At 38.4% G+C, this 11,473-nt stretch overlaps 2 protein-coding genes across 4 annotated transcripts; one reads left to right on the top strand and one right to left on the bottom strand.

Annotated features, from left to right (window-relative positions):
* Window positions 1–395: 395 nt before the first annotated feature.
* On the top strand, window positions 396–2,899 carry LOC112169966 (enhancer of rudimentary homolog). Of its 2 annotated transcripts, none has more exons than XM_024307090.2 (4): window positions 396–549; window positions 1,025–1,118; window positions 2,158–2,278; window positions 2,515–2,899. In XM_024307090.2, the coding sequence occupies exons 1-4, from the start codon at window positions 547–549 to the stop codon at window positions 2,603–2,605; spliced, it is 309 nt and encodes a 102-aa protein (XP_024162858.1). In that variant the 5' UTR covers window positions 396–546; the 3' UTR covers window positions 2,606–2,899. The 2 variants fall into 2 exon arrangements, with proteins under 2 accessions (XP_024162858.1, XP_024162856.1); XM_024307088.2 differs by having other exon boundaries at window positions 463–613.
* Window positions 2,900–3,151: 252 nt separating this feature from the next.
* Window positions 3,152–10,880, bottom strand: LOC112169963 (protein RRC1). Of its 2 annotated transcripts, XM_024307085.2 has the most exons (18): window positions 10,684–10,880; window positions 10,488–10,575; window positions 10,242–10,377; window positions 10,020–10,065; window positions 8,992–9,052; window positions 8,743–8,895; window positions 8,178–8,297; window positions 7,904–8,069; window positions 7,236–7,348; window positions 6,716–6,787; window positions 6,404–6,625; window positions 6,233–6,291; window positions 6,024–6,108; window positions 5,807–5,944; window positions 5,456–5,680; window positions 4,561–5,360; window positions 4,243–4,409; window positions 3,152–3,977 (listed from the first exon to the last, which is right to left on the bottom strand). In XM_024307085.2, the coding sequence occupies exons 2-18, from the start codon at window positions 10,560–10,562 to the stop codon at window positions 3,673–3,675; spliced, it is 2,943 nt and encodes a 980-aa protein (XP_024162853.1). In that variant the 5' UTR covers window positions 10,563–10,575; window positions 10,684–10,880; the 3' UTR covers window positions 3,152–3,672. The 2 variants fall into 2 exon arrangements, with proteins under 2 accessions (XP_024162853.1, XP_024162854.1); XM_024307086.2 differs by lacking the exons at window positions 10,020–10,065; window positions 10,488–10,575; window positions 10,684–10,880 and having other exon boundaries at window positions 3,673–3,977; window positions 10,242–10,378.
* Window positions 10,881–11,473: the final 593 nt, after the last annotated feature.

Genomic DNA, 11,473 nt, shown 5'->3' with positions numbered 1-11,473 from the left:
AGCATCAACTCACATGTAAATGGGGTGGAGGAGTAGTTCTTCAAAGTCGAGTGTCACAAGGACTAGTTTTACAAACTAATAGCCGGTCATTCTTGTTAAAAATGTGTTTCGATTTGAGACTCGATTTCTTCTTTTTTAACCCTCAGGCTAGATCAATTCCAGGTCTTGATACTTTTGACCAAGAATCTACTTGATTCCGGTATAATTAATATAGGTATAACGGAAACTTCTACCAAGAACACAATGTTATCCCAAAAAAAAAAAAAAAAAGGATTACGCGTCTTATTGACTTGCGGTCTTGCGTTGACTTGCCCAAGCTCAAAGTCTTCGGTAGAAAGTATGCAAATCGGACGGGTGGTTCTCTATCAAAGACTAGTGTAGCGGGGTCCCTTGGTTCTCTATATATTGCCCTCAACATTGACGTGGCTCTAATCCAGTGGCCTCTCAAGTCTTCTTCTTGGTCGCGTCGTTGCTACGAAATATTGTGCGAGCTTTTCAAAATTCTTCACTGTCAGCTCTCTGCTCTCTGCTCTCTCTCTCACATACATGGTAACTCTTTTCTCATTCATCTATTTCTCCTTTGTTTGCAATTCCTTGTTTTTCTCAACTAATGGTATGCTCTCTCTCTCTCTCTCTAAGCTTGACAGCAGATTCTCTTTTGCAAAATTAGGGTTTTTCATTCCAAATATTTGACTCTCCCTGTTCTTGGATCATTATGGAACCTGAGTATCTATAAATCCGCGCTTGTGAGAATCCAGAAAACTGTGATATCATTTAGCTTTCTTGTTTCAAATTTTTTATTTATAGGAGATTGAATGTCGAAGACGATCTTTAAGTAGATATGAATTTGGCTTCTGAAAAGCGCAACTATGTCTAGAACGATTGGTTTTTATCATGATTTTTTTTTTTTTTGAATTCTTCTGGTGTGAACAGTGTTTTTCATGTTTCATTGTAAGCCGATGTAGCAAGAAGACATGCTTGTGTCTTGTTCGAATGCTGACTATATTGTATTGAACATGTGTAGGCTAACAAGCACACCATCATTCTTATGCAAACTTCACAGAACAAGGCAACGAGAACTTTTATGGATTATGGTTCAATAAGTCAAGCAATGGATGGTATGCTGTATTTATAGTAGTTGCTGTTTGCACAATTTTTTTCTTACAGGCATTGTTGTCATTACACTTGCATTATTACCATCCTTAATTTGTTTTTTCCACTCCAGAGTGAAGTTAGCTCTTCAAGGTATGCAGTTGCCTCATCATGTCATAACTCATAACAATGAAATATATAATGTTGGCAAGGGAGGAAAAAAAAAAAAACACCTATGATCTGCTTATTTCTCATAAGTAACTGCAGATAGGGCTACTAACGTGCCATAAGACATTTACTTACACCCCAGCTCATAGGACGAATAACCAAGTTTATCCTTGAAAACTTGAGGCACCTTGCTTCGCAACTGAGAGCCGTAAACCGTCATGGTCTAAGGAAAGTAAGATTTAGGATGCCCTTAGCAGATCTGAATGTCTACTTTATGCAGAATCCATAGAGAGATCCATTTTTTTTTTTTGGATTAGATAACCCACAGAAGGGCACCTGAAAGCTGAAATTTATCACCTTTTCTAGGAATTTTTTTTCTTCAGTTTCTAGTTTCCATTTTCCTAGTGCTTTCCATCATACTTGAAAGGTACCTATGTAAGTTAGTTTTTGGATTTATAGTGTCTCAGGTTTCTGAGTTCTGGCTAGCCAAATAATACATAGAACTGATTTTGTTAATTATACCTTAGTCTGTAGAGAAAGAACTATGCATGTCATATTACAGGTTTTGATAAGGCTAAATTGTAATTATGAAAAATCACTCATCTGTTGGGATAAGACCTATGAGAATTATCGATGATATTTTAGAACGTAATTTCTTTTTCATTGAGACGGAGGTTTTAGAATTCACACATCTTGCCTGTGTCTCCTGTTTTCAATTGTCTGTGTATGCATCTTTATATTTATCTTTCTGGTGATCATTTCTAAACCTCTGTTCACAGTTGCATACTCGAAATATTTTTGGCTGAAAGGGGTTCTTGGGCCCTAGATATAATGTGGTTATAACCCTCAATTTTTTTGCATCCATTCACTAGAGGTTATGCTGTTGTGCCTGCATAGGTATATGTGGACTATATGAGAGGAAGCTCAGGGAGTTAAATCCAGCAATTAGAAATATGTCTTATGACATCGGAGATCTCTACAATTTTATTGATGGCCTTGCTGACATGAGTGCTTTGGTGTATGTCTCTCTCTCTCTCTCGCTCTCTCTCTCTCTCTCTCTCTCACACACACACACACACACACCCACCCCAACCAGTGTAGCCTGTAATTGAACAACTTATATAGTTTTATGTTAATGATCTCTGGATACTGGGTTAGAAAATTTAATGTGGTTAATTATGTGCTATATATTTGGCGGTTGCCACTTAAAATCAAGGAAGGAAACTAATACTGTGCCTCTGGTTTGGTTTGCAGTTATGACCACTCAATTCAGGCTTATCTGCCATATGACCGACAATGGATTAAACAGCGGACACTCCGACATCTACAGAAACTGGCACATTAAAAGCTTGGTTGGGTAATGATTGCCGGAAGAGTATTTTATAAAAGGATTACCTATTGAAGTGTATAATTTGAGACATCTGGGCTTTGCAGCTGGTCTGCGTTTAGTGTTGTACCGTTTCCCTTTGTGCACATATCTTTAAATTATCTGTCACTTAAAAGCAACTTTTGTTGCCTGGCTTTCTGTACTCGTTGTTTCAAATGCTTGATGTTGTGACATTGGATTTTGTATTCTCTAGCTTTGTACTTCATTGTGTTGTAATATGGGAAAGAGTTTGTCACTGTTACAATGTTAGTACTTTCCACTCTTCAAGCCTCCTCACTTCAAGCCTGATTGCGTTGAGCCTCTGGTTCCAATATGAGGAGCTTTCTCTTCACTCTGGTTAAGGCGTTTGGCTTTGCCCACAAAACTGGAGTTTGAAAGCTGGTAAAGGTGGTGGAGTTGTTGCTTGCTTGCTTGTTTTGACTCTCAAACACTTGATTCTTAAATAGAAACATTTCAGACAGAAAAAACCAAGCCCGTGCAATACCCATCTAAGACACTGGAATATTTTGGAAGATATACCCTTACAATATAACACCAATTAATTCCTTTTGGCCAAGTAACACCAATTAATACTCAAACTTTAGGCTAGTTTCTGTTACACAGATCCTACACTAACAGTATAATTGCACAAAGCATACGGAAGGTCCAGAACTAACTAATGGCTTCTCTGCCGGACTAGTACAAAAATTTGCAGTACAAAAGCAGCAAATCAAACAACCTACTCTCCTTAACACAACTGAGATAAGTGATTCTTTTGACGAAATACTAGTATGTTTGCCAAATATTTGTTCAACAATTGCCAGGCTCCCTCTTCCAGGAGTCGTCAGTAACCAGTCACCTCACGACCTTTGAACCGAAACAACCAAGAAATCCTCTCCCAGAATAAGTATCTGGCTTAGCTCCATCTTAGACCTGGATGTCAGTTCATGTGAAAACACCAGATATCGGTTTTCTTTCAAATGAACCATATGCCAATCTTTCAAGATTACGACAAGAGTCCCAACTCTTTTCCAAAGAAGGATAGATCATTTCATTCTCCTTCTCCTATCCCTGTCTCTTCCTCTATCTTTATCATGGTCATCCCTCTCTCTACTTCCACTCTTCTCCCTGTCCCAATCCCTCCCCCTGTCACCTTCAAAATCATGGGCTCTATCTCTGTCTCTATCCCGCTGTCTTTCTCGGTCTCTATCCAAATCATATTCCCTGTCCCGGTCTCTGCTTGATGATTTCTGTAACGGGCTATCACTTTGGCTTCCGCTGCGGTGCCGCTTTCTTGAAGCATCACGGGAATCATCATCCCTTCTATCCTTCCTCTCAGAAGAAGTCCTCTCTGGAAATCCAAGGGAAAGAGTATAAGCACACACCTTGAGTATTACAAACAAATATGATGTCCAATAATTGCCACAAATTTAAGGTAACACCCTGAACAATGGTGACACCCCATATAATCACTCTAAGCTTCTTACGATTACTATTAACACCTGAAACGATCTGAACTAGTTCACATTTGGATCCCCAGAAAGATAAATATAACCCAGCACAAGTACATTATTCCTCACATATAGATCTTGTCTTCTAAAAAAGTTAGTACTTACTACGCCCAGAAGCATCTTCGCTAGAATCAGATAACCCGTACTCCGATTCAAGTCGTTTGCGATGTATTGCAACCTTCCTCTCAATTTCTTCAGGACTTTTAATTCCCCGCTCCTCAAGAGATTCACGATATTCTATCAGAGCAACTTCCAAACGTCTCAACTTTTGCCTACAGCAACACAGTCAAGCAAAATCTAAGCACTATTTCGCAAGGGTTACAATAAAGATTAAAAAAATGCTCTCTAACAAATCACACTTGACAGAGCTTAGAAAAAATAAAGGGAAAAAAAAATAGAAAGGTCAAACTAGTATTAAAATACCTCTGCTCCTCACTTAATCCACTATCAGGCAGTGCTGGAATTCTTGCATCAGCAGCAACCTCCATCTCATCAGCTTTACCGGGACCATCACCAGTATTTTCACTTCCAGAAGATGAGTAGCTTAACCCGAGACCCTTGTCACTTCGCTTTTGGTCATCATCACTGTCATCATCCTCTCGGGCCCATTTAGAGGCCGTTAGAACAGGATCACTTTTTTCTTTCTTGGTTAAAGGTTTTAGTTCAGGTTGTGGACTGGTATGGGTCTGGGCCATTGATAAAGACCCTTTCCGTTGAGGCTGTATCTCATCCTCTACATAACGATTCCATCCAGACAGTCCCAATGGGTCTGGTTCAATATTCATTTCTTTTCGACTACTAGAATGTCTAGCTGAACTTGAATGGTTCTGTGTATATTTCAAGTCATCATCTAGTTCATAGCCCCTCTGTTTTTCTGCCTCTTCCAGACTAAGCAATCGTGCAACCATCATTTCTCGACCACCAACAAGAGACAATCCATTATGCCTGCAGCGTCTTTCTAATTCAGCCATGGGAAGGTTCAACAACTCCCTCATAGCTGCTCCTTTGCCCATAGCCAAAGCAGCATCTTGGTTAGTTTTAGCAGCATCACCTGCATCTTCAGTAGTCTTTTTCTCTATATCAGGTGCATCACCACATACAGAGTGGAAGGGGACCACACCAGAGTTCCCAGACCGAATAAAAGTAGCCCGCAATCCATTGACATAGGCATCTGAAAAAAGAAACCAGTCTGACCATACTTGCAATACTTTCAGAACTCTTTCCTGTGGAAATTCAAGCAAAATATACATCAACATCAGAGAGATAAGTATATAAAAGGGTATAACTACGGCTGGATGAAACTACCATGTAATCTTACCTTAAGGGCCTCAGCAGTGATCCTTCCCGTAATGCTACGATACAAATCATTAAAGCTCTCCATTATGTCTGGTAATGTTGCTTCAAATTTGGTGCGGTATGCAGATGCATTTTTCACTGGAGCGCTGCTATTGTGAAGCACATCAGAGACAAGCATGAGTCTAGCAACTTTAGTTGGGATAGGGGTCTCCTTAAGAGTCAAAGATTCTGTCAGAACCTCAACTATCTGCAACAGAAAGACAACATGAGAAAATGCACGCATAGAAAAGTATGATGAGCTAGTTTAATGGACCACTGCTTTCATTTGTAAAATTTTAATGTCAAATTGATTAAGTTATATTATCAGCATTACCTCCCCAGCAGCATCAGCATTATCCAATGCAAACCCCATAGCATCCTTTATCTGACTCCTCTCTAATGTTAATGCGCGCAACATATCCTCAAACTCATCCCTTTGTGGATCAGTGAGCGTTCGTTCTGACTCTACACGCTACAATATAATGAAAAGAAAGTTAGACCATGTGAAACTATCTGAATTAGATTTTCCTATTCAGGTATGTGACAATTACCCTGCTTCTCCCTGCAGCATAAGTGCTACCAGACTCTTTTTCGTGCTCAGGGCTTTTTAATGTTGGAAGAGATGGCGGGATCCATCTGGAAGAGATAAATTCAAAATTGCAACATTATTATAGTTCTTGATATCAACTAACTAATAAAATTTATGAAGTCCATAACAATAACTAGGTTACAGAGAGACAAAAAAGTATGTTTTACTTACCTTCCACTACCAGTAATCATAATGAAAGGTTCAGTTCGCCACCTTTGCAGCGTATCGCCCTGCATTCATCACAACAACAAAATCTTCAGTCAGAACAAAAATGATCCTCTTATCATGGAAAAGTTCAGAAGTTATTTACACCAATCATGTCCATAAACATATAACATTTACCTGAGCAAATGAATAAAGCCTCCAAACATAGTAAGTATGCTCTTTTGATCCAAGTTCAAACAAAAAATGGAAAAGAGGATTCCCTCTGCCTCTCTCCATAATAGCTTGTTCAAACGCACATCCACCATCCAGAACATACAAAGCCATTGTATCAATCACATGGCGAAGGTGATCATCTTCCGGCGGAACAACCATTATATCAGGAACATTTGGGGTAAGAACCTACTTACAAAAAAGATATACGAAGTAAGAATACAAGGTTATTAGAGAACAGTAAAAAAACACCAAAAATAAAAGAACAAGTTTACTTACCAGTTCGGAATTCTGACTAGGAACAGAGGTGACAGGTGGGCCTGATGGACCAGACAAAATTACAGTGGCACCCTGTAAGAAGAAAAAGAACAGATGTACTTAGTGTTGGGGTTGAGACTTGAGAAGACGTCAACTCAAAGATGTGATAGGTAGGAAACAGCACAGAGCTGATTCCTATTCGAGGGATAACAGTTGGTGAGGAAGGTTGCATCTACCCAAGGTGGAAATTGTAGGGTCTGTGACACAACAACCTATATAATATAAGTGAGTGCGTTCACTACTGATACTACTGATGCTTTTTGAGATATAACCCCACACCTAGAGATGTCCACAGGCTTGATATCACCAAGGTAGGAAGACAGGTGGTGAAGGTGGGTTCAATATCATTGCTATATGATACTAATAAAAGTGGGCACATGGATTCGGCTCAACACTTAAATTGATGCTGAGACGTTCGCTCCTTTCTAAGCTATGATCAGTCAGAAAGCATCAAATTCAAGAAAATGAATATGCAACACACCTCCTTACTCCTGATGGCCATATGTCCTGGAGGGGGTGCAGGTAACGCTTGTGATGGGAGAGCTACAGACTTCCCCCATCCAATCTTCAACTCATACTCATAAACAACTACCCCTGCACATAAAAGATTCTCGTTCATCCTTTTCTATCCTTGCATGTCCATAGTGCATATAGATTTATTCAAAAAGCAGATAATATGCTACACTAAATTCAGTCAGATGTAAAATTAGTAGTGCAATGATCAGCCAGTATAGGACACATTAAAATATATTTCCTCTATGATTTATATGCTTAAATTCGGCAGCCAAACATTATTTTCTTTTATAGAGAACATCAGGCTACTTGGCTGTAACAAGCAGTATCCAATAAATGGTAATAGCTTTGTAATACAAATCTTTACACTTGAGACATGAATGTCTCTAATAAACTTGTTAGGGTTAACTTTTAGCTGTTAATACAGGACTCCTGATCGGCTGGGACGCCAAAATCAGCTAGAACTTTATATTTGACAATCTTGAGGTACGGGGATACTTATGAGAAGGCAGTAAATTTTGCGATGTTACAACTACGACTGATATATTTTCCAATTAAGAATATAATCTTGTCTATGTGTAGAAAACAAATCAAATCACAAAGTGGGCAAGGGGGATGCTTCAATTGTAACCAAACCTTGCATTTCATCCTTTGCTGCCTGTCCATCAGCTCTATTCATGAAAGCTACAAAGCCACAATTCCTTTGACGCCTCCGTTCCTCTTCAGTCCTAGGCCACATTATTTTCACGCTGGCAATAGGCCCAAATCTTCCAAAAGTTCGTAAAAGAAAATTTTCATCAACCTGGACATATCAACAGAGTATTCATTGACAAAAGTCCTTTGTATCATGCGCAAAAGAGAACCAAGTAGTTTTTTTTTTAATTTTCTTTTTTAAAAAGATGGACCACACCTTTGGTGAAAGATTTCCAACATATAAATTAGTAGTTTGTGGATCGCCATCATCAAATGATCCGAGAAGTTTTCCACTTGGATCAAATTCATCAGGCATTTCATCAAAACGACTAGGGGCCTGCAAATAGTGTTATCTTAGTGAATATATGATTTAAGATTAGAAAAACAACATTGATGGAAAGGTAAAAACAAATGATGTACAAGATAAAGATCTAAATGGCATATTTGTATATAGATACTAGAATCGAACTACGAGTGAAAATTTGGGGCGTAAATGATACAGTAGTAACAGTAACAACATTCATCAAATAAAATGCACTCTCCTTGATGCCAATATATATATATATATATATATATATATATATATATATATATATATATATATATATATATGCATGTATTAGTTTAATAAAAAATAGATGCATATAGATGATAGAAAACAAAGCAAACAAGATACACTGGAAACTGAAAAAGACATATAACCGATTCATGACAACTGGTTACTAAATCAGGGAGCTAGCATTCAAACTATCTTTCCTGTGAGATTTAAAACTAGCTCATACCACAGAACTATCGTTCGGTCGCCCATCACGCCAATGTTCACGGTCTTGATTTCGCCTCTCCCTCAATTCCTGCTCATGCTTCAGCTCCTCCATAAAGTGATCTATGTTTCGAGACTTCCCCTTCTCTTTTTCCTTCGGCTTTTCCTCCTCCCTCTACAACGTGTAATGGACAAGATTGAGAGCCAAACTACCAGAAAATTTACTTTGAAAAACTAGATATGAAGCCATTTCCTCTATCTAGAGACTAACCTTCTTATCAGATTCTTTCCCTTTGGATGCCAAAGGAGGTGGTAAGAAAGATGGCACATACCTGCAGAAGATAATTTAATGACAAACTTGCTTGTTACCAGAGCACTCTTACTTGACAGTAATTGATTAGAATATACAAGAGAAAAGGGTAGTAAGAGATAATAACATTATATCAATCAGCTATAGCTTATTTTTACTTATGCCATTTTAAGGAGCTAACTTATAGGGCCGGTTCATTCGTTTCTGCAATATTTTTGAGCTAAAAACTTGAAAGCAATATAAAATGCAAATATTACTAAACATCATAGAATCAAATATGGGTTTTTGGTATTATGAAGCTAAACTATTGAAAAGAAAAATGACAAGCAACTATTTTCCACTAAAAAAAGTATTTGATACTAAGCCATACAGGCCCATAACTTTGTTTCTGTAAAAACCTCACTGTAAATGAATTAAAAATAAGGCTTCCACAATGTCTCAAGTGCACATTGTAGGTTGAAGAAACACAGGATGACAATTCATCCATGACTGTCAGCCAGCCATAGGTTAGTATTACGTGCATAAGAGCATATATATATATATATTGATGCTTACAACCTAGAACTAAATGCATACTTAAGATATTGTAGAAATCCTCGTGGCATTTGACGGTTTATGAATGAAAAGTAGCAAGCTCATAAACCGTTATCAAAAGAGAAGGGGCATGAGCAAGATATGTAAACAATTTAACCTGATCTATCTGAAATCTATAGTGGAAGACTTGATTACCATTTATTTTCTAGACTGGGAACAGAAGAACATCATATACAAGCTTTGAGTTTATTCAAATGAGATGAAACTTTATTTATTTCTGTCTGTAATGCCATGAAGTAAAAGACAGGAGTATCCAACATGTTTCTATTTTAAACTCTTACACACCTTAAAAATTCAAAATCATTCAGTATCAAATTATAACCAATATAGTTGTTCTAGTCATGATGGCTTATCAAAGAGCATTGCAGCATGGTTAATCAAAAGCATTTCTTTACCTACTCCCCTTCTTTGGAACAGATACCCCATCTTTGGACTTTTCACCTGCGATCCGCGAATGAATAAAAAGGTCCATACTTTTATTAAAGTGCACCGATAACAATAGAAAACTAGTTTACTTATCCAGAGCCATAATACGCAAAACAAATCACAAGAAACTGAAAGTTGAAAAACAAAACTGGGAGGCAAGGCAGTATAGAGTGTTGATGAGCTATACTAACCTTGGGAATCAGGCTTAACCCTTTCATTGGGATTGATGGTCCCTCCTCGCACAAAAGCCTTTGAGCCAGGTGCATTATCCCCTTGAAAAGACTCCACGAACTCCGCATATAACCGAGCTGTTTCATCCTCCGCTCTCTGCAACAACCACAACGAATAACATCAGAGTCAGTAAAGTCAAAGTAATTCGAATCAATCGCAATCGCAATCGCAATCGCAGCAGCTGAACATCAATGGCAGCACCGCACCTTTTTCTTGGCCTCTTCCTCCTCTCTGTGCTTTTGGAAGGGGGTCTTCTTCCGCGTGATGAAGAAGGAGCTCATTTTGCATCAACTTCTGCAATCCGATTCATCAATTAAACAAAATTTGCACATGAAAAACCAAAACCGATATCATTCTGAGATACGAATTTCAAAACCCGATCTCCGAATCAAATCTACTTACCGAGCTTATAGACTTGAAGCCTTTGCCGCTAACCCTACCAGTCGGATTCCGATTGCAAAGCCCACGCTGTGGAGGATGACCGACGACCGACAACCGACAACCGACGACTATGAACGTAGAAGGTGTACGATCAGAACACACCCCTCACGCCCTAATTCTTAACTTGGGGTCTCGACCCGCTACTGTATACACTTTTTGCTGAAAACAAAATCCTAATATAAATAAATAAGGAATCCTAGATGGAAATACACTTTTTTTTTTTTTTTAATTTGTCAATCACACGGTGTTTTTAAAGACTTCCTAGGTTTACACGGTGACACCTAGGTTTACACGGTGCTCGGAGATCTTGTCAGAACGCTTCCTCCTCCGGGCCACCAAGAATATATTGGGATTTAACTCCAATAAGCGTCGGCGGGATTCAAACCCGGGTGTAGGGATTCCACACCTGAAGGCTCTTACCAACTCGACCACTTGTGGTGGTTAGATGGAAATAAACTTGGCAGATCCTAATTCTAATTCTAATCCTAATCCTAATCCTAATCCTAATCCTAATCCAATTCTTTTCTCTTCTCACTTACTACTTGGGCTAACTCTAACCGTGTGTAATTTTATTTAGATCGAACAATCCAAAAACGATTTCACATTAAGGAATTACAACCAACAACGTACTAAACATCCTCATTAAAAAGTTTAGAGACTGATGTGTTAATGAATCTAAGGACGACTAAAAGATTGGCCATGTGATTAAGCCAAGTTGACCAAAATAATTAGCAATAACTAAAATGTGACC

Source organism: Rosa chinensis, chromosome 6, assembly GCF_002994745.2.
Source record: "Rosa chinensis cultivar Old Blush chromosome 6, RchiOBHm-V2, whole genome shotgun sequence".
Classification (NCBI taxonomy): Eukaryota; Viridiplantae; Streptophyta; class Magnoliopsida; order Rosales; family Rosaceae; genus Rosa; species Rosa chinensis.
The sequence above is the reverse complement of the archived record's forward strand: the minus strand, read 5'-3'. Positions and strand labels throughout refer to the sequence as shown.